The 21918-nt window shown below is 33.7% G+C and overlaps 11 protein-coding genes across 11 annotated transcripts; 4 read left to right on the top strand and 7 right to left on the bottom strand.

The window, feature by feature from the left end:
• Positions 1-112: 112 nt before the first annotated feature.
• NAEGRDRAFT_52138 (uncharacterized protein) lies at positions 113-1380 on the top strand (the record flags this gene model as incomplete). Its single annotated transcript, XM_002672645.1, has 2 exons — positions 113-534; positions 585-1380. 2 exons carry the CDS (start codon positions 113-115, stop codon positions 1378-1380), a joined length of 1218 nt encoding a protein of 405 aa, XP_002672691.1.
• A 1172-nt stretch (positions 1381-2552) lies between these two features.
• NAEGRDRAFT_72336 (uncharacterized protein) lies at positions 2553-3765 on the bottom strand (the record flags this gene model as incomplete). Its single annotated transcript, XM_002672577.1, has 2 exons — positions 2553-3042; positions 3086-3765. 2 exons carry the CDS (start codon positions 3763-3765, stop codon positions 2553-2555), a joined length of 1170 nt encoding a protein of 389 aa, XP_002672623.1.
• A 1221-nt stretch (positions 3766-4986) lies between these two features.
• On the top strand, positions 4987-6264 carry NAEGRDRAFT_52137 (uncharacterized protein; the record flags this gene model as incomplete). The annotated part of the gene is made up of 1 exon (XM_002672644.1): positions 4987-6264. The coding sequence occupies one exon, from the start codon at positions 4987-4989 to the stop codon at positions 6262-6264; it is 1278 nt and encodes a 425-aa protein (XP_002672690.1).
• Positions 6265-6674: 410 nt separating this feature from the next.
• NAEGRDRAFT_59180 (uncharacterized protein) lies at positions 6675-8336 on the bottom strand. The gene is made up of 2 exons (XM_002672576.1): positions 7976-8336; positions 6675-7768 (listed from the first exon to the last, which is right to left on the bottom strand). The coding sequence occupies exons 1-2, from the start codon at positions 8329-8331 to the stop codon at positions 6820-6822; spliced, it is 1305 nt and encodes a 434-aa protein (XP_002672622.1). The 5' UTR covers positions 8332-8336; the 3' UTR covers positions 6675-6819.
• A 474-nt stretch (positions 8337-8810) lies between these two features.
• NAEGRDRAFT_72333 (uncharacterized protein) lies at positions 8811-9662 on the bottom strand (the record flags this gene model as incomplete). Its single annotated transcript, XM_002672575.1, has 1 exon — positions 8811-9662. One exon carries the CDS (start codon positions 9660-9662, stop codon positions 8811-8813), a length of 852 nt encoding a protein of 283 aa, XP_002672621.1.
• Positions 9663-9953: 291 nt separating this feature from the next.
• NAEGRDRAFT_72332 (uncharacterized protein) lies at positions 9954-11402 on the bottom strand (the record flags this gene model as incomplete). The annotated part of the gene is made up of 4 exons (XM_002672574.1): positions 9954-10034; positions 10079-10458; positions 10509-10900; positions 11131-11402. The coding sequence occupies 4 exons, from the start codon at positions 11400-11402 to the stop codon at positions 9954-9956; spliced, it is 1125 nt and encodes a 374-aa protein (XP_002672620.1).
• A 456-nt stretch (positions 11403-11858) lies between these two features.
• On the bottom strand, positions 11859-12323 carry NAEGRDRAFT_72331 (uncharacterized protein; the record flags this gene model as incomplete). Its single annotated transcript, XM_002672573.1, has 1 exon — positions 11859-12323. The coding sequence occupies one exon, from the start codon at positions 12321-12323 to the stop codon at positions 11859-11861; it is 465 nt and encodes a 154-aa protein (XP_002672619.1).
• A 203-nt stretch (positions 12324-12526) lies between these two features.
• Positions 12527-14093, bottom strand: NAEGRDRAFT_72330 (uncharacterized protein; the record flags this gene model as incomplete). The annotated part of the gene is made up of 2 exons (XM_002672572.1): positions 12527-13343; positions 13384-14093. The coding sequence occupies 2 exons, from the start codon at positions 14091-14093 to the stop codon at positions 12527-12529; spliced, it is 1527 nt and encodes a 508-aa protein (XP_002672618.1).
• Positions 14094-14994: 901 nt separating this feature from the next.
• NAEGRDRAFT_72329 (uncharacterized protein) lies at positions 14995-15354 on the top strand (the record flags this gene model as incomplete). The annotated part of the gene is made up of 1 exon (XM_002672643.1): positions 14995-15354. One exon carries the CDS (start codon positions 14995-14997, stop codon positions 15352-15354), a length of 360 nt encoding a protein of 119 aa, XP_002672689.1.
• A 153-nt stretch (positions 15355-15507) lies between these two features.
• Positions 15508-20177, bottom strand: NAEGRDRAFT_52133 (uncharacterized protein; the record flags this gene model as incomplete). Its single annotated transcript, XM_002672571.1, has 3 exons — positions 15508-15885; positions 15993-18575; positions 19362-20177. The coding sequence occupies 3 exons, from the start codon at positions 20175-20177 to the stop codon at positions 15508-15510; spliced, it is 3777 nt and encodes a 1258-aa protein (XP_002672617.1).
• Positions 20178-20574: 397 nt separating this feature from the next.
• Positions 20575-21831, top strand: NAEGRDRAFT_72326 (uncharacterized protein; the record flags this gene model as incomplete). Its single annotated transcript, XM_002672642.1, has 1 exon — positions 20575-21831. One exon carries the CDS (start codon positions 20575-20577, stop codon positions 21829-21831), a length of 1257 nt encoding a protein of 418 aa, XP_002672688.1.
• Between the last annotated feature and the right edge of the window lie 87 nt (positions 21832-21918).

The raw sequence follows: 21918 nt of genomic DNA, 5'->3' as shown, positions 1-21918 counted from the left end.
TCCCAAGTGATACTTCAAGTGCTAATCTGAGTTTGCACTTTGAACTTCACAACATTTGGCGCCAACAAAATTCAAGTAAATCAACAAGAAAAAAACATCCAACAATAAACTCATGAAGAATCAACATCATTTCAAAGCGTACAGTTCCATCGAGAATCACTATCAAGAATTTGCCAAGAATTTAATCCGTGATGAGAATTATGATCCATCAATTCCTTGGGTTGTCTCTGAAAAGATTCATGGATGTAATTTTAGTTTTGTAATGTGGAGGGATAATTATCAGACTGCCAATTCGTGTCTTGTGGAAGATATTCAATGCCAGGTTGCATCCCGAAGACAATATGTTGGATTGGATGAAGAGGAAAAACAAAAGAAGAAAAAATCACCTCATGAAGATGACGATTTCTTTCCTGAGGCTGTGGAGATTGTGAGGAATAGATATGAGGAACAGATAAAGAAGGTTTTTAAGAGTATTTGTGATATCTATTCGAATGATAATTTTAAGGTGAGAAGAGCTAATTTCTATGGAGAAATGTAAGTGTCCTTAAGTGTAAAATTTATTTATTTTGGAATTCTTGAAATAGTTTTGGAGGTCAATATCCTCATGATCAAATAGAAAATGTAAAAGGAAGATATCCAATTCAAAAACATGTGTATTATACTCCTGATTATGATTTCTATATGTTCGATGTCTATGTATTTGGATTAAATGTAGAAACAAAGAAGGAAGAAGGATTCTATTTGGCCTATGACAAGATGATTCAATTACTCACTGAATGTGGAATTTCTCGATATGCCAAAGAAGTGATGAGAGGAACTTTGGAAGAATGTTTAGAATACGATTGCAATTATCCAACCAAAATTCCACAATTATTCTACAACCTCCCACTCGTTGAATCATGTCCAAATATCTGTGAAGGAGTGGTTATTAAGCCAATCAGAGATATGTTCACAAAGGAAAAGGGAGAACGATTTATTATCAAGAAGAAGAATGAAGCATTTAAGGAAGTTGTGCAACCAAAAAAGCCACCAAGACCTAGAAAAAAAACCAAAAAGCCAACCTTTGATAATGAATCTGTTTCCACTCCAGTATTCGATTTAATAGTTCAATATTTGAATGATAATCGATTGGAATCTGCCATTTCCAAAATTGGTAATATTATCACTTCATTTAAATTGAGAAATAAGTGTTTGGCTTTGTTTGTTCAGGATATTTTGGCAGATTTCAAGAAGGAACATTCGAATGAGTGGGATTCTCTCGCTAAAGTTGACCAGAAAGCAATTTCTAAATATTTATCTGATGAAGCTAAGGAAATTATTACTGATTATGTTTATGAATACACTACTGAAGAACAAAAACAACAAGAAGAACAATTATAAAAACTATTTAATAATATTTAATAATTTTGTAAAGATTTTAATATTAATTTAATAATTAAAAAAAATGCAACAAGCAAAGAAGAGAAAATTCAACAATTTTAAACATGAAGAAACCTCTTCGACATCATTATGTACTATACAATTAGTAGATTTTAATTTTCAGCCTTGTCCGAGACTTATCCAACAATTCCGAAAGCCTTCACCTATTCGGAAAGCCTTCTCTAATCAATTTAAGCATGTAAAGACGATAGTATGCAATCAACAAACCATGGAAGATTTTACGTTACATGTGTTGCATGGTAAAATGTATAAGGAGGAACAAGTGATTTGTTTTATTGAATGTGGAAATCGAGTTACATTCTGTTCATCTTCATCAATGATTAATAATAGTATTGAACATAATAATAATAATTTGAATACGGAAAATAAGGGAGAATATAGGAGAGAGGAATTGAAAGTGATGAATACAGTGCGGTTTGATAGTTTTGCATTTACTTTAATTTTGGAGGAGAGAAATGATTCATTGGTTGCAATATTATCAACTAATAAGGGAGTTGCTTTGTTTGATTTAACTCGATTTATTGGAGATTATTCTGGAAAGGAAACTACACTTCGACTTGAGGAATGTGTGTGGATTTCTGAGATAGGAAAGGGTTTTTCATTGAGTTTGATGGAGAGAGGACATCCCATGTTGGGGAAAATTAAGGAAATGAATTCATTGAATGGATCGAGTGCAATTATAGTTGGATCAAGGGAGGGTTTCAAATTTCTAAATTCTCTTAATGGTGAATTATTATACGAAATTTATCATGGTGTTCCAAAATTTGGAACATTCCTTTTTCTTTTTGGAATTTCATACAATCCCTACACTCTTAGTCTAGTTTGCACAGAGCTTGGTAACCACAATAATGAAATTGGATTTCACACTTTTGATTCTAGACAAGAATGGAAACAACCAAAAACATTTTCATATGAATATGAGGGACTCTGTATGGATTATGATTGTATTTCTCAGAGCATTTATTTGTGTACAACTAATGTAATGCACGTTTTTTCTGATCAAGGAAAAAAACTATTTGAAATTGATTCATTTACAAATATTCAAAATATTTTCATTGATAATTATACAGGGTTTTGCTATGTTACAACAAGTGATGGCGATTCAATGGAAATTATGGTTTTTTGCTAACTGATTTCTTTTCTTCCTTTTCCTTACTTGCTTTCTTACTTCTATTCTTTTTTACCTGGTATTCCTTTAATCCCAATTTACTGAAATCCAACTTGTATTTGTCTTGAAGAATGAATGCACCATATCTTTTAGTGGCCTCCTCAACATTTATGAATGCCACCTCATTGTAACCATTTGCTATTATCTTTTCAGCTTGATATGGTAAACTCTTAAGAAGTAGCTGGGTAAATGTAGAACAGTTTGTTTTGTAATGTGGTTTGTCAGATCTCAAACGCTTTTTCTTTAAATGTGATCTAAGACTGACTTTATCCACATACTTGTCTCCATTTTCACATTCAATCCACAAAATAATATTGTCATCTTCATCTTCAATAGTGTATACATATCCAAATTTGTTCCTTAATTCAAAATCGTTCTCAAGGCATTCCTTCACATGAACATACTTTAAATTGAACATGCTGTATTCTTTCAATCTGATTCGTGTTAATTAATAGAGAGAGATATTCCAATACTTACTTTGGATAGGTATCTAATAAAGCTGTCCATTGCGTTGATTTATCCTCATTCAATCTTTGATTCCATTCTTCCTCAGCAGCTTCCTTTGGTTGCATTACAGAGAGAACCATCTTTACCATATCTTGTTCGAGCATTTCTTCAACAGATAAGCCAACCATTGAGTCTAATAAGTTTCCAATCAAAACAGAATCGCCTGCATATGGAATGAAAAGTGTTTGGCCTAAGGTGAGAAGTAGGTGTGAAGGAATGTGGTGTTCATTAGTTTCTCCTTCTGTCTTGATCCTTTTAGATTTACTCACAACTTCCCCATGCCTTCTCTTTTTCTGAATTACTTCTTCTTCTTCAGTTTCTTCTTCCGATCCATTAGTCTCCATTTCATCTTCCTCAAGGTCTTCATCTTCATTATCGGATGCTTCTGTTTGCTTTGTTAAGATTGAATTCATCGATAACTCGGATAGTGTGTCATTCTCCCAAGAAGAGTGCAACGTTTCACTTGTACGAGTGGTGCGAGTCGATTCATTATCAGAAGTATTTTCCTTATCTGATGTATTTTCCAAATATTTTGCGATGATGATGTTAGTATCGTCTTGCAAAGGAGACGATGATGAAAATTGCATCAAATCTTCATCATCATCATCATCAAGATTAATTATGTTCGGAATCAATCGTGGTGGACTCATGCTTAGCATATTCGGAACGAAAATTGGTCTTGATCATTGTGCGTGTTGTTGCTTGTCTTGCCTTTTTATTAAAATTGTTTTGTTCTTTTGTTCGATAGAACATAAAGTCCAGCTATGTAAAACAGATTATTTTGCATTGAAAAACAGATAGATGATGTACCTCTCCAAGAATTAAAAAGGAAGGAAACACACTACGGTTTCCTTTTTTAGATCAGGCACAGTCTTTGATGGCCTTTGATGACCTTCGAACAATGATACGAATGATGGATTTAGTCTTTTCAAAATTTTGTGAATTATTGCAGAAACTGAAATAATACCAGGGTTTTGGCACTTTTCAAGAGTTTGAATACATGAACAAATTTCATTTAGGATAAGTGGAAATGTTTATTAAGGAAATTTATGAGTGTAATTCAATAATGTTAAAAACCGTAGTTTCTCAAAATCCGATAGAATGTATTTATTGAAAAAATTTACAGGATTGATATTTGGTTAGAGAACATTCAAGTGATGTGACCTTTTGTTTTGGTATTCATATTTGGTCAAGTAACATGTTACATGAGCCTTTGCGTTTTCAGACTAAACTGGTTTGCTATTCGAATTTTGGAAAGGCTTGAAACTGTATAGGTAACATTCAATATTTAAATTGTGAAATAAGTTTCAATTAAAGACCAATTTTGATAATTAAGAAGTTTCACAATGTATTGACAAGTTTCGAATAATTTGTTGTAATGCACAAAGAGCCTTCATACAATGATTCGTATACAAACAACATTTCTCCATAGTCCAAACATGGTCACAGTTTGGGTTGCCTCTTTCGTATTGCTAAAAAAATTTATTGGAAAGGTTTGATTTTTTATTCAAACCAAAAATGCAAACTTTATTTTAATTGGATGACATTTGTGAATGATGAATAATTGAGAGGTGAATACAATGACCGAGTTTTCTCTTCTAAGATCGCAAGTAATACTGTGGAAAGATATCTCTCGCTATTCGATTCATAGCTTTTCGTATGGTTTCTGATAAGGAAGCCAAACACACTTTAAAAAAAACAAACAACTTGTTAAACTATAGACTCTTTCATTTTGTGTTAGAAGAAAGGATTTAGTTGATTTATCATTCTATTCGAAACTAAACATAAAGATGGACTTTTCAAATGCATTGTATTTTACCGCTCAACTAACTCATTCTATTCTCTCCTCAACAATCCCATCCACTAACAACATGTATCCAGATTCGAATAATTTTGAAGGAATCTCTCTATTTGCAACAACTCAAACAACAGCAACAAATTCAACAGTTAAATGGGTTTCAGTGGGCGAATCAACAGCCAATCTAGTCATTGATTCCATCTCGTTACTTGCATTTATTCTACTCTACATTCCAACTCTGATTGTTTACATCAAGAGAGAATCATGGTTATTGGGCTGGTTGATTATTAATTCTAGACTTTGTGGAAAGAAGGGAGATTTACAGGATAGTACATGGCCAGTGAGGTTATTGAAACGATTTGTGAAAGTTGATGAAAAGAAGAATAATCAAAAGACACAGTCGAAAGGTTTCTTCTTTTTATTGTTACACTCCTTGTTGGTGTTTTACCTGATGAGAATTGGACATGAAATTGTGACTATTATTCAACACGTATTTGAATTGCAGAGAATTGAGAGTGATTTTGAAACAACAAAACAAGTGAGAAGAATTTTCGATTACATTTCAATTTATTGGTACCTGTTTAATTACACACTGATTTTGCCGATTTGGTTGAAGGTCTGTATGTCTTGGATGGGTCAGACCACCAAAAAGAAGGCCATCACCATTACAATTTATGTTATTTTGATTTTGTGTAATATTGCAGCATTTGTTGGATTGGCACCATTGGTAGTGATGGCAATTTTGGCTTTGGCTCATCCAACCATTGATTATGAAAAGACAAGACGTTATTTAATGTATGGAATGGCTGCTCCATTGGGTGGATTGGCTGTGTTGGCAGTTCTTGCTATGAGTATTGCTTGTGTTGCCATTATCATTCACATGATTAAAGCCACTTCAAAGAGTCAACCTGAAGATGGTGAATTGTACATTCTCCAGAAACAAACCATTGTTAAATTGACAGTTGCTGTAGTTATTTTGGGTATTGGTGTTATTGTTAGATTGGTTGCTGTTGCTATTTATGCAATTGATTTACCGAGCTATGTGATTTATCCACTGGTTAAGGCTATTCCTGATGTTTCCTTTGCATTGTGTGTTATTTTGATTTTCTGGCCTTACAGATTACCAGTTTTGAGTCATCCAGTTCAATTTGTTATGCAAGAACTCAAATACTCAACAAAAGTTATTTTGGAAAAGAAGGATGAAATTGTTGGATCCAATGTCATGAAGAGAAAGGAGAGTGTTCTTCCATCTTCATCAACTAATCCTGTGAGAATTTCATCTGTTATGGTGATCTTAGGGATGAATCGACACCTTCATCCATCAATCAACCAACCAATGTTAGTTCAATAGTTTCTGAAGGAATAGAATCAGAAACTGTTTAAAAACTCAAAGAAATAATTGCAACTGGTACTCTTATTCGAATTTCTCCCTCTTGTAAACATGCATTCCACAGTAAAATCCAGTACATAATAAAAAGATAATGTTGATCTCTCAGGAGGCGACCATGACGTGAGTCGGGAGGGCCGCTGCGGCTAAATGCAAGACCATGGGGTATTTTGTTATCACAGGAAGCCTAGAGGGAGACTGAATTCATTCCAATCCACCCAACGACGACTTGCCGTTTGCCGATAGATAAGCAGCATGTTTTTCATTCTCTTCCGATGCTTTTCAAATTGAACACAATGTTGTTGTGGGATGCAAGTAATGGCATTTTTTTATAATTTTATAAAAAATTTGGCGGGAAAAACAAAACAAGATTTACAAATAGGTTGATTTATTATTATTGGAACTATACACAATTATTGCACAGTTGATAAAGTATAACTCAATATTATTTGGTTATACCACATTAATATACATCTGTAGCATATGGAGGTGATTTATATACAAAAACTAGTCATCAATTTAGTTCTTCTTGGAACACTTTTGGAGTCTAATCAACTTGTTAACAAGTCTATTGATACCCTTCTTAGTGACCTTATTCTTGAGAACTCTCTTGGCTTGCTTTTGAACCTTCTTGGCCTTCTTGATGACCTTCTTAGCCTTCTTAACAACCTTTCTAGCCTTCTTTTGAGCCTTCTTGACATTCTTCTTGGCCTTCTTGACAGTCTTCTTAACAACTTCAACCTTCTTTTGAATCTTCTTGATTTCAGTAGTCTTACCAGTTTGAACGGTGATTTGAGCCTTCTTGACTAATTCCTTAAGCTTGTTGACAATAGTAGTGAAAACTTGCTTGGCCTTTTCAACAGCAACCTTAGCAACAGTAACTGACTTCTTGGCAACTTCAATTGACTTCTTAGCATTGACAATAGCCTTCTTGGCAATCTTCTTGGCAGCCTTCTTGTTTCCACTCTTAGCAGCCTTCTTAGCTTGCTTGACGAGCTTCTTAGCCTTCTTTTCAGCCTTCTTTGCCTTCTTAACTTGCTTCTTGGCCTTCTTGGCAGTCTTCTTACCAGCAACCTTCTTTGCCTTCTTAGCAGCAGACTTCTTTGAAATCTTACACTTCTTAATAATTCTCAACTTGGCAGCTAACAATTTAATCTTGGCAGGAATTGACTTTCTGGAGAACTTCTTACCCAACTTCTTCTTCAACTTTAACAACTTCTTAACAGTAGCATTGAGTTTCTTGATAGAAGTCTTGCTCAACTTGAGTTTTCTAGCAGCCTTCTTTTGGAGCTTTCTAGCAGCTTTCTTAGCAGCCTTCTTGACTTGCTTCTTAGCCTTCTTAACCTTTCTGGAAGCCTTCTTGACCTTCTTTTGGGCCTTCTTGGCAGTCTTCTTGGCCTTCTTGGCTTGTTTCTTCAACTTTCTAACAGTCTTTCTGGAAGCAGATCTACGAGCTCTCTTCAACTTTCTAATCATACGTTTAGAATATATTGTAAAGTCATGACATTCCAACATGATGATCACACAAATTGTCCACAAATTGTTGTTGTATGTTAATCAAAATGATGATGATAATAAACATTCGAATATTTTCCGTAATTTAGTCATCAAGCGAGAGAGAGGATAACAAATAAAATTATTCGTTAATTGTCAACACGAATGACATGACACTTACCTTTGAGTTCTTCTAAACTTTCTCAAAGCACGTTGAGCAATTCTCTTATACTTAGCCCACAAAGCTCTCCACTTGGCAAGATTCTTCTTAGCAGCCTTCTTAACCTTCTTGGTAGCCTTCTTCAATTCCTTCTTTGATTTCTTGATAGCTTTCTTAGCAGCCTTCTTAATTTGCTTCTTGGAAGCACCCTTCTTCAAGAGTTTACCAAATTTCTTTCCTTTTTGTTGTTTTGGTTTATTGGCAGGGACAGCCTTTGCTTGAACGGTTTTGATGACGCTCAAGGCTTCAGAAGTGGAAGCGCAGAAAAGAACTGCACAGAACAATGCGAGTAAGCAGAGTGAGAAGATTTTGTTCATTTTTTTTCTTGTTGATGTTTGGATATGATTCGCGCATTGCCAGGTTTTTATAGCCGTAGATGTCAGCTGTCTGGTGTCAGAAGTTGTAGTGAGATTGGGTCAGTGAAGAGAGAAAGCAAGTCACTCTTCATAATACAACAAGTTCTTACTCAACTGAAAGTTTAAAGTGTAGTATTGAATCCTCTCAATGGCCATTAATAGTTGTAAATAATTCCGATTGAGGCGGGAAAATCGATTAATCCATTTGATGTTTGTTTGGAATTGTAAAATCCAATCAAATAGCTTCAAATGGAATATTTAGGTTCTATTGTTCAGACTGAAAATTCTTAGTGGAAGTTTTAGATTCGGTGAATTCCCATTCAATACTTTGTATAATACATCAGATGGTGTCGATATTCTGGAAAAGTATGATTATCCTGAATTATCTTTTAAATATTTACAATGAAGAAGAAGAATACAACAATAAAGTGTATAGAATCTTACTCTGAAGGATTCTGATTTGAATAGGGTTTCAGCAAGTTTCGGTTCCTTTCTAATTTTTCCTTAATACTTGATTGATATCCATCCATTTCTTGCAAGTAACTATTCTGTTTGATGAGTGTTCTTCTTGCTTGACAAATCACTTTGAAACTCTCCTTTCCAATATCAGAGGCATACATTTTACCTTCGTCCGTATCAGAAATAGTCAATTCCTCAATACTCATCGACTCGAATCTTCTGGGCTTCTTCTTTTTGGTTTTCTTACTCACTGGTGTCATGTTGTCTGGAGCAACAGTTAAGGAAGATGATTTTGGAGTGGAAATAGTTTCATTTCCAATAGAATTTGTTGGGATAATTGTTGAAATTTTGAGATTTGGAACTTCCTGTCCGCCAGTACGATCATTATGAGAATTTTCTGGTGAATTATTTCTCGATTTCTTCCTTATGTCATCCAGTTGAGAAAAGATCTTTTGTTTGGCTTCTTGAATTTCATCGATGGGTTGAATAGTTTCGTATTCCAAAATCTTTTCCTGAAATGAGGGATCTTGTTTGAGAACTTCTCTACTGCTCTTAGTTTTCTGGAATGTATCGAGGAGACGTTTCGAATTGGTTGACTTGAGCATTTGCCTCCTATGAATGGTTGCATCCAAATCCCTCTTTTGAATATCGTTTAGCATAGAATTTTTCTTTCGACTACTTGTTGGTGATCCTCTGAGGGGTGGGCAATTGACATCATTTGATTGAATTCTCTCAGTTACTCGAAAATCCATTTTCATTGGCTTTCTCGAAATACTGGGAAGAGTGAGCTTATTGTCATCTTGAGGTGTTGTTGATATTAGTCTATCAATCATTTCTTCGGTGTTCTTCTTACTTGTTGATTTGTTCCCTCTTGGAGAGAAAACTGACCATGTCATGTGATGATGTGTTGCGTTTGTTTTTTTTGCTTGTCTCTGTATCTCTCTTATTCACAATTGACTGGAGTGTCTTGGTCAATATAATAGCAACGTCTGTATGTGTATTGACACAACAATCTACCAATGATGCAAAAACTTTTCTCTTGTTAGTCCATTGCGTAACCATTTCGAAAAGGAGATGAACAATCTCTATTAAAGTGAATAATAAATATTTATAGTTTACATAAATTAAGTATTTGGAAGAGGAGCAAAACAAACTCCAGACTCTGTCTTCATGTAGACACAATTGTAAAAGTGAAGCAATGTGGCCTATTAATTGTTAATAAGAAGAAAAATATAGAACTACTACATACCGAAAAGACAAAAATGTGCCAAAATTGATGGCTATGACAGAAAATGTCAAACTTGCCAGGCCATAATCTTTCTGGCAATTTGGTACTATAGAAAAAGACACCAGCAGCATAGCACAAATACATGTACATGATACCTAACAGTCTATTATTAAGGGCGTCATTATCAAATCCATAAAGATAAATGATATGAACTAGTGGACATAAACCATAAAGTGCAGTAAATCCAAAAACTCGAACTCTAAATTGTCTATAATCTTCTCTGGAAAATCTTGGAATGATGAACATTGCAACACAACTCAAACACAAGATTGTAATTGTGGAAATGTAGAAAACTCCAACAGATTGTGTACAATAGAATGCATAATATAATGGAGGATAGTCTACAAAATAATGTTAGAGATATTCCATAATAAGAATTATTGAAACTTACAACTACCACCAATCAATAATGCAATGGAACTAATGTCAATTCTCAACAAGGTATGGAAAGCACTCTCAGACATGCAACTGAACCAATGGTAAAATAAAGATGCACCAAATGTTATAATTGATGATACACAATAAACCACAAACATGGACTTTTCCAAAAAGTTTTCACTCACAACATGATTAAAGTATGAAGAATAACCATTCTTTGTTTCTCCAATCAAAGTTGGTTCCCAGAAGAAGATGACGTCTATAGTAAAGTAGAAGAATACCAAAGCCGACAGTATTGCAGTCCAATTGTTAACAGTTTCATTATTGATCTGGAATATTGATAAGAATGCTTCCTTGAAACTTAGGTTCATACGATATCCTCCCCAAACGTATTTTTCATACATACTAATTAATTCAAATAATAATAATAATAATTATAGGATTTAAAAGTAGTAATATTGATAACAGTAATATATGATCATGATTTTCATGATATTCCAACCACACAATTATTTTGTTAATGATGAATATATGTGATATGGATTAATAATTAAATATGCAATATTCACAACAAGTATTATGCATAATAGTAAAATTATTAACATCTAAAAAGTGAAGATGAAACTCTTACTTACTAGACTGGAATTTTGTGTTTATCGGCTTGAGAACAAAATACCTTTTCCTTTGGATAATTCTTTGGATCGAATATGAGACGTTTAGATTCAGCCTTCATCGATTGAAAAAGTTCGTGAGCATGCATATTCTCTTCATGATGATGTTGATGATGATTGTGTTGATGTTGATGATCCTTAAGTTGTTCGGGAGAAGTACTCGTAGTGGCAATATCCTCTGTTTTTATGGATTGTTGTGTTCTCTTTCTGAGTTCTGATTTTGTGTCGATGGCCATATTGTTGTTATTAGTTGTAAATATATTAGTTATTGTTGTTAATTTGTTAAATATGATGATGAATATTAATAGGCTTTGAAAAAAGATTCTGTGATGATAAATGTAACGGATAAGAAGATTAATCTTTGCAAAATGACACTCCTTGACGTTCGAGCTAATATCCACACACACAAAACTACCGTACTGTTGTTAACAAAAGATGATGATGAAAAGCCTTTTAACTCGAACGAATTGTTGTTCGTTTTTTTGTGCTCTATATTCTTCTGTCCGATGCAAGAAGTATCAATTTGTCCTTATTTTCATCATCATCACAATGATTTCATTTACCAAGAGGTTTGTGTGAAGATAACGGCTAACGGAGCAAGGCCATAAATTTACATGCTTACTATTTATTATTATATATACCAATATCCTCATCATAACGCAAACAAACGAACACATCAATAAATTATTTGCTTACTTTTTCAATGCAATGTAAATCTTAACATTTTCCTTGTCGTCGTACTCTTCAAAATCGAGAGAGAAGGCACGTGAATATTCTACGTGGTGCTTGTCAAAATATTGCCAAATGGACTGCCATAAGTTAATGCATGTCTCTGGCATCTTTCCACTGCCTGAAAAGACGAGAAATTCTTCATCATTTTCTTGAGGAATTTGAATAGTTTCGGTCAAGTTTCGATTGCTTTCTGATGATGGAGTGGCTACGTAGATATCATATGCTCCATTATGGTCTGATTCATAGTTGGTATAGACACTGTAAATTTTGGATTGAATTGGTTGAGTAGATTGTTGGAAGAATTGACCCCAAAGTTGACCAATTCTTGCTGTGGAAGGATTCATTTCGTCCTTGTTGGTTGTTCTGCATTTCACACCAGAAAGTTGAATGCTATGGGAGAGGATGACCTTTGTTGGAGTTTGCATTTCCCAGTGTGAATTTTTTTTTTTGATCTGTTCGAATGTTTAGAAGAATCTCATACGAAACACTTTTTATGTCATCGGTGTTTCTTCAAAAGCTGTTATCTTTCTATTACCAATCTTTCCATTAGAATAACAACATTCAATTGAGATTCTATACTAAACATTTCAGAAATTAAACATTGAAGACATTTTTATCAATTTTACAATCAACTCAAAATGATAATACTTCCCTGATTATTATGGAAATGAGCAGTTTCAAACATCCATAACCTTCCATTACTAGAATCAAAATCCATTCCAAAAAATCTGTGAATTGTAAACTCTTTTTCGTTTTTACGATAACTTCCTGATTCATCGGGTGTTTTCAATTGTTTGGAAAAAACTAAATTTCCCTTCTCCAACTTGAATACAGAGACAACACTTTCAGTATTCGATTTCAAAATATCTGAAATAAAGATAGACTTGCTTATTGGATCGAAACATATGGGGCTTGAAACAGATCTTTTCATTGAGCTCACATTGACATAATTTTCTAATTGACCATTTCCTTGATTTTGGAAAACTGTAATTATTCTATAATCTGAATCTGTTGCAATCAAACAATCATCAACCAAAGCAAGTCCATGAGCTGCTCCATGTTTAAATTCACAAATAACACTTCCTTTCAAGTCAATTATTACAATACTATGCTTTCCCTTTTCAAATCCTGTTTTTTTTGTAAAGTAAATTAAATGTCCTCTTCCATTGTTATTGTTATTTTGTGTGGTGCCGTGTTTTACACATACTCCATATATATCACTGTGTTCATTGGGGGTGGAATAGCCCCAAACTGGTTTGACCTCATTGTCAGGAACCACTTTTTTGATTTTAACCAAATTAGGGAGATTGTAGAGTTCTAATTGGAATTTAGTTAATTTACTTGGAAAGGATAACAGTAAACCATCATTTCCTAAACCATCATAGTTGTTTATGATTTCCAAATCAGTTGGGGAAGTGGGAAATGGTGCATAACATATAAATTCACTTTCGTTCAGTTTAGTATAATGGAATTTGATAAACTTACAGTGTGTCTAAATGATAAATGAGGAGTTTGTTACCATTACCACATATGGACAGCCTATGTTTATACGAGAAGGCAAATCCAACTCCTTTTCTTATTGGATTGCTATTCGCATCCTTTTCAATTCTCTTCACCAAACATTCTTTAAAACTGAATGGTTTACATGGGAGTGGAGTATTTAAAATTAATTGAGTAGTTTCTTCTGGCACAATCTCTTGAACTGAAACAGTTTCTTGTACTTGTGATTCACTACTTTCATTGCTTTTCAATTTGAAGAAATTGGAAGAAAGTTCTGCAATTTTTTCTTGATAGTTTTCCTTTGGATTCAATTGGAAATTTCCCAAACTTTCTAACGGAACATTATTAATAATAGTCTTTAATTGTTCAATTGTTTTCACAATCTCCACAGAATTTACTCCTTCATCCCTTAATAATTCCTTAATTTTGTGAATTCTCTTTTTAATTTCGTCAACAATTTCCAATTGTCTTCCTTCTTCAAGTTTGAGAGCCAATTTTAACTGATCCGCACAATCCTCAATGTCCTTTTCACACATGTATCTAATTCCTCTACACTTTTTCAAAATATTGCCAATCGAATTGGAGAACATGCTATCAATGCCTGGTAAAACATCACTTCCCAATTGCATTTCAGAAAGCCATCGCGTGAATTTGATCTTGGTTTGGGTAAGTTCTTGTTCTGTACTGTTTTGCATTTTTTCACAACTTTATTACTGATGAGCAATGAATTGATCAACAGGAATCAGTTGTGAAAATTGTGTTTGAGGAAATAAGAACATGTAAGACCAATCTATTGAGAGATTGAGTGTTACACGCAACAAAATGGAAGATGGCAGTAAAAGGCGGATATTGCTGTAAGTGTCTTGGTCCTCGAATCTCCTTTGCGTTTTTATTTAGGAATGTCATTGTCCTTATTTTATTGGCTGTATTAAGAATTCTGTATTCTAATGTAAGATATGCTCACAAAATCAGCCGTATTGTTTGCCAGTTCCAAAACATATGCCCTAGTATGAATAGAACCAATCACCGACCTTGAATCTAGTTTAATGCCCATTTTCACAATGTGCTTAATAAACTTGCTTTATAAAAAAAATGTTCTTCATTAGAAATATTCGTAATCTAATGACCAATAGTGTGAATGAAAATAAGACGAGTAATTATTTGTGGGAAGAGGAAGGGACGGCTAATGTTAAAACAGATCATGTAATAATTAATGGGAGCTTGTCATAATTACGGTATTGGGGAGGGAGGTCGAAAATTTGGTCAAAAAATCTCTACGGTTTGATAGGGGGTTGGTGATAATGGAAATAGTCTTTCTTGAAAATTTGGTCAAAAGAGTGCGGAGGGGTTTAAAAAGTTGAGTGTAGGATGTAGGAATTGAAGTGACGATTCCTACAGAGCCGGTTAGGGTATCAAAAAACATAGGATGTAATTATGACAACTTCCCAATATGATATCGGAAGCTCCTAAAGGTTTTTATAAAAGTAATAATTCAAATAGTAGTATTCACATGATGATCTTGTTCGTGTATCCACGAGTGGTCAACAACAAGTCAAAAGTCAAGCATCATCTCAACCGAAAGTGAAATATTCAGTTATGGAAATTGATCAACTTGTTTCGAGTAATTCTCAAGTTCAATCATCGTCATCCTTAAATGATCTTAAAATGGAATTCTACTCATTGGAAACTAAACTTGATTTCACTAAAATTATTCAAAAAATTAATAATTCCACAAAAGTGCAACAAAATGTTATTACCAAATATAAGAATGATTCTTATTTTAGAGTTAATAAGAATAGTGAAAAGTTTATGGATGAAATGGAAGCTCAAAAGAAGACTCAGATTGTCTACTTGAATGAATTGAAACAACGAGTCAAAATGATTAGTGACTTGGAAATATTTTACAATTTAAGGAAAATTTTGAGAAGAATTTCAGTGAGCTTCAAAGTTTTTTAAAGTACAAGCCATTATTAACTATTTTAGACTTGCAACTAGTTGAGGAATATCCAAAAAGATCTTTGGAATTGAAAAGATTAATTTATGATAATTGCGTTTTGGAATTGTAAACACATGTTTACAATGAAAATAACATTTTCCAAAATAGTTCAATTAATGGTTAATGCTTGACAATATTTCTTCCAATTCTTGTCTAATATTCGAAAATAAAGGTCTTTCCAATGGATTGTGATTCCAACACTTTACAACAAGTGAAAAATATCGATCAATACACTGTATCACCACATCAGAATTAGATTCTCCATTACTTTCCAATAACCATTCCCTAATTTCTTCTTGATTTCCAACAGAGAAGGGTATTTGAGGTCTTTCACCATCGCAAACTAGTTGTGGAATTTTGAAAGTATTCTTGACGTGATGGTAGGGACTTTTCCTAAAGAATAATTCCCACATTAAGATTGAAAAGCTGTAGACATCTAGTTTGGTTGCTGCTTCCTTATTATCAATTGGATGATCAGTCATGAAAGATTCCTGTCAAATTTCAATAAATTTTGATTCAAGTCAATCGAAATATAGAAATACTTACTGGTGCCTTTGAGAAAATTAGTGAGATTCGAATTAAATTTTACAATACTTACCATGAAAAAGATGGTTCCAATGGCTTTCGTCATTTGAGTTTGCATTGTGTTCGTTCCTAAAACTTTCACCAATCCAAAATCCGAAACTTTTGGATTATTCCTCTCATCAAGTAAAATATTACTCGATTTCAAATCTCTGTGAATGACAGCAGGTTTAAGTGCATGAAGATATTGCATTCCATTAGAAATTCCACACAATAATGTCAGAATAGTCTTGAGAAGCTCAATATTCATTCCTCTATTTCTACTTTCGTATATAAATTTTTCCAATGTTCCCTTCTCCATATATTCAGTTACAATGTATCGACTTTTATCTGTTAAGCAAACACCATAAAACGTTAAAACATTTGGATGTCTAATATTACTCAAAATGGAAGCTTCTCTTTCGAAATTTTGTTCGAAATCTTCGTTAATTTCAGATTTGAGAGATTTAATTGCAACCTTAATATTCGTCCAAGTTCCGTAATAAACATTTGCAGCACCTCCTTCACCAATCTTTTTGATAATTGTGATATCTTCTATTGGGATGATGAATGAAGAGGACATGCTGTATCTATGTTTAGTCTTGTTTTGATTCATTAAGGAAGAACTTAGTTCAGAATCAGGAAGTTTCTGATAGGAAGCTTTTGAATTCTTACTACCAGATTCGGCTTCTGGTCGTTTCTCATAGTATTCCTCCTCATCCTCTGTCATGTTGAATATTATTCTCTTATTCAATAAAGCGTCTTCCATTTGTTTCTCTGCAATTTCCTTTTGTCTGAGTTTTCTCAACTTTTTAACAACATTCCACAAACAATAACTTGCCAATCCAATAGAAACTCCTAAAATAAAAACAAATAATGAACATCCAATTACTAAACCCAATAATATTCCAATAGGGAATACAGGAATAGGTCGACAATCGTACAAGTAAATTCCAGTTTTTTCGGTAACTGTACTTGTTATTTCAAAACCTGTATCACATGATTTGATTATAATGGAAAGATTGACAGGGTTGTTAGGTGTTGTAATTTTAAAAGTATTTTTGAAACCCAGCAATGAGAAATTCTGAGCCGAATCAAGGAAGAATAGTTGGAAAGTAATCGAATCTAGTTGCTGATCTAATGTCATTGTCAAACGAGAATCAGATGATTCTATTGATAATTGATCAATAACTTGATTAGTTTGATTTCCATATCCATCCGTACCAGTAAGGTTAAGTGAATACTTTTTCCCAATGGACAATTCATATACATCATTCTCATTGGAAATTCCCATAATTGAAGCTGAATTATACGAAATCTTCTCAGCCAAATCAATGCTTGTTGGTGAAAAATTATTCTTCCTATTAACATCAATCATTTGGAAATACCTTTCTTCCTTGTAATTAAAATAAGCAATGCTTCCAGTCAACTTGGCTTGATTGTTTTCCATAGTCGAATTAGTAACCCTAATATAGGCATTATTCTTTCCAAAATATAAAATTCCACCTCTAGATGCAACATTATTTCTAAAATTACATTTTTCAATTAAAATTCCATTCGAGTTTTCACTATTGGTATATGAAATTGCTCCACCAGAACATTTTTCCATATTTGGAATTCCTTCACATGCCACTTGATTATTAATAAAATAACTTTCAGCTATTTGTGAAGAATGTACTAAATTTCCAATGAACAAAGCACCTCCAGACACTGTTGCTATATTATCATTAAATACACAACCATAAATATTTAAATTAGTGCAATAATTAATTTGGACTGGTCCATATCTAGAAACAGATCCAGAAAATTTTGAATTAATGATTGAAATTCTACTTTGGGATGTTTCAATTGGTGAAGATCTATCAATAAGCAACGGAGCATTATTATAAAATTGAGACGAAACTATTTGCACAGTATAATAATAATTAATCTGAATGAAGGAAACCCCTTTCTTAATGATATTCCTAAGCATGGTCACTGTATTGCAACTATCTAAATAAATAAAAGGCACCATTCCATTACTAATCGAACCTGAACTTTCCAATAAAATATTCTCAATTAGAACACTTTCCACTGAGCGAATAGATGCAAAATTTTCCACTCGTTTTGAAATGCAATCCGTGAAAGTCCACTTGTTGCCAGAGAAACCAGTTATCTGAGAAATTGAAATTGATGTCTGATACAATTTGGATTCAAAGAAAAACACACCAATGAAATCCACATTTTCCACACTTTGAATGCCAACTGACTCTAGGGATGAATTAGTTATCCGAAAGGTCTGTAAATTCGAGATAATTGAAGGGTGTCCAAGAATTACCGATTCTTGTATAGTTACTGAGTGTCCAAATTGAACTCCAAGCATGTAATTAAATTGAGATTTTACGATAATGACTTGATTCGTATAGAGAATTTTGAGAGGAAAGATATTGGAAATAAATTTTGAATTCTCCATGATAAAATATTTTGCCCAATCATCTCGAATTGATTTTCTATATTCTTCAATTGAAACATTCACCATTTCACAATCCTCAATCAAAATGTCAAGTGGTCTTGATTTGGAATTGTCATATTTGATCAAGAGTGATTGAAATTTCAAAGAATGAAAGTAAATGACGTTGATCTGAGGTGGAATTGGAATACTCAGGTAAGTATTAACTGTATTCGAACAAATCAACAAGGGTTTAGTTTCGTCTATTTTTGTAATTTCCACAAAATATTTCATCGATGAAACCATCCCCAAATCCACCTGATTATTCGAGCACACAACCGATCCATCACTAGATAACAAATAAATCTTCAAATAAACATTTCTTTCAACTTGTAAATTTGTGAAATTTTCATGCAAATTAAACAAAGTCGAATTAAAACTGATCATCAATTGACCAAAACTTTTGCAAGGGTTTTCCATTGCAACTCCACATAAATTACCCCAACTGGTAGAATCACTGGTTGGAGATTTAGCTCCGCCGAGATACATTGTCAAGGAGAGAATCGGAGTTTCAGTCGAGTTGAGTAGAGATGAAAATGTTTGCTGTGAAATTGATGCACAATTTCCCACCTGTACCAACGCTATTGAAGAGAGAAAACAGTAGCAACAATAGAGAAAGATAACAAGGGTGGTTAGATATCCTTTCATCATTTTTTTTCGATTTTTTATCTAAATCTGGGACCCATTGCGCTTTGCCACAGATCGTTATTTTCATTTGCAAATCAAGTTGAGGAATGGTATAATTAATAACGTGATGGAAACATGCTGCAACTGAATTGAGAAATTACAGAGTTTTATGAGCTATGGGAATGTTTATCATGGTTATTAAATTGGCTTATTGCTATGTCTCTGAACCTTGAAATTTCCACTCTCAAGAAATGATCTAACAATAACAAAGTTTGAATATTTCTCTACTACCCCCTTAATTCTGTCTATAGTCAAACTGGAAGGAGAAACCAATCCAATTGTTGTAATTTTGTCATTTGGATAGCAAGCTCTGTAATAAAGAGCTTGTCGTTCCAATTGTAAAAGTTTACAAATCAACTGGCAGTCATTGGTAAAGGAGGACATTGTTACTTCAATGATATGAGTATCATTTTTGGATTGTGTTTCTTTCCTAACAACGTTAATTTCCACACTGCCAATAAATAAGTCCAATACTGTAGCATTCTCCAATGACATCACTTTGGACTCCACTAATTCATTGCACAGGTTAGTATAGTGACTGCTGTTCGCATCTACTTCGAAAAATTGCTTAGGAAATTGTTTTCTTTGCAATATCATTGGCCACTCGACATGACTGTATTCCTTTTCAAATTCATTCTTAACTTGTAACTCATACAAACATCCAACATTTGTGTTAGGATTGTTCAAATCCTTCTTAATACTTGCAATATCTTGCTTAATACATGCAATATCTTGTTTAATACATGCAATATCTTGGTTAATATCATCTATGAACTGAACTAAAGTGTTTACAAGTAATTGGATACCTGTGGTTGTATCTGCGTTGCGTATTTGATTGTATATAGAAGTGTTGCATTCACATTTGAAAGTAGGTGATACCTCTTTGTTTTGAGGGGAAGACCCTTCTTGGGAAACCTGTTTTGATGGATAGGAAGCGCTTACTTGTGATACTTTTTTAGCTGGCGAGGAAGAGCCTTCTTGGGAAACATCTTTGGCAAAGGAAGTGCTTGCTTGAGTTTTCTTGGCTTTGTTCTTTGCCTTATTCATTTTTTTTGTTTTTTAAATATATTCTCCAAGAATTTGGAGTCATCAGATTATAATAGCTTTTGGAAGCCTTCCACGATTTCAAGGCCAAGAGAGAATCAATTTCTTGTTGAATTTTCTCCTTTGTTGTTTTCCAAAGCTTTAATAAGAGGAATTGAGCGCGGGATTTCGTTTTGAAGAATGTGGGCAAGGTATGTCTACTCTTGACTTGAAGTTTAATATTTCTGAACATCAGAGCTTTATACATCAAAGACTAAAATGGAAGATTATAGCATTTCAAGTTATTGTAAAGGACACTCAAGAATCCAATGAAATCGGAGAAATTTATTATCCACCCACCAAACAAAATCTTTAAAATTACAAAAAACATTTTCAAAAACAAGAAAATTCATAAAAAAAAATGCTCAAACGATCTGCGACCATTTTCATCTCCACATCTTCTTGTAAGATGCCACCGAAAATTTCTACTGTTGTTGTGGGTTCGGGATTAGCAAAATTATCTTTGCATAATAACAACAATAATTTGTTGATGAAGAAATCTTTGCCAGATTTTAGAAATTTTAAAATTGTAAATAATCATGATGATGAATTTGAAAAGAAACATGGGAATATTAATTATAGAGGATCTTCGGAAGGGTTATTGATGAATTTTGGAAGGGTTATTAAGAGAGAATGGAGTAGGGGAGTGTTGATGAGGGAAAAGGAAGCTTCATCTTTGCAAACCAATTCCGATTCGACTTGTTCTTCATCAGACAATAAGGAAAATTCAAATATGAAAAAGGATGAACAAATTACAAAACCAAATCCAGTGTTTAATACTTGGGATTTTGTAAAATTATTTGGAGTTTCTATTGTGGGAGGAACTTTTGGTGGAATGGTTGGTTTGGGTGGAAATATCATTTTAATTCCATTAATTACTCAATTATTTCCACATTTATTGAGCGCCAAGCAGATTGTAGCCACCTGTCTAGTGACTGTTGTGACTGCTGGCTTTGTGGGAGCTGGTACATTGTATTTTGTTGGTGATAATTCTGTAGATATTGTAACATCAATTTTGATTGCAACTTTTGCTGCCTTTACTGCAAGATTTGGAGTCAAATTATCGAGCTCGATTCAGGATAGGACTTTAAAATTAATTCTTGCCTGTTTCATGTTGTTTGTGGCTCCACTTGTTTCATTGCTTCATTCTGACGATGAGAAGGAGAAACCAGTGAGTGATAGCACAAAGGAACAATCTGAAACAAATCAGAAATTGAAATTACCATCCATTCAAGAAGCAGGAGCTCTCTTTGTTTTGGGTTCAATCATTGGTGTGATGAGTGGCTTACTTGGAGTTGGTGGTGGAATTCTAATTGTTCCAGCGTTGAGTTTTTTATGGAGTGACAAGTCACCAATCAAAAAGGAACACACATCAACAAAACTAGTCATTGGTACTTCACTTGCTGCCATGACCATCCCTTCTTCAGTAGCTCTCTATTCACATTGGAGAGTTGGAAATGTCATTCTCAAACTAGCTCCAATTTTAATGACAGGAAGTGCAGTAGGAGCTTACAGTGGAGGTTTCCTTGCCAGCAACATGGACGAACAAGTTTTAAAGCATACCTTCTCCCTTACTATGCTCCTTCTCGGTATCAGACAATTCTGGAAAGCTCTCTAAAATTCCACACCAACTGCCAACCGCCAAAACGTCATTCCTAGAGATATTTTCCCTCAATATCAATACTAGTTTCTCAACTGATTAGAA

Source organism: Naegleria gruberi (genome assembly GCF_000004985.1).
Source record: "Naegleria gruberi genomic scaffold NAEGRscaffold_52, whole genome shotgun sequence".
Taxonomy (NCBI): Eukaryota; Heterolobosea; class Eutetramitea; order Acrasida; family Naegleriidae; genus Naegleria; species Naegleria gruberi.
The sequence above is the reverse complement of the archived record's forward strand: the minus strand, read 5'-3'. Positions and strand labels throughout refer to the sequence as shown.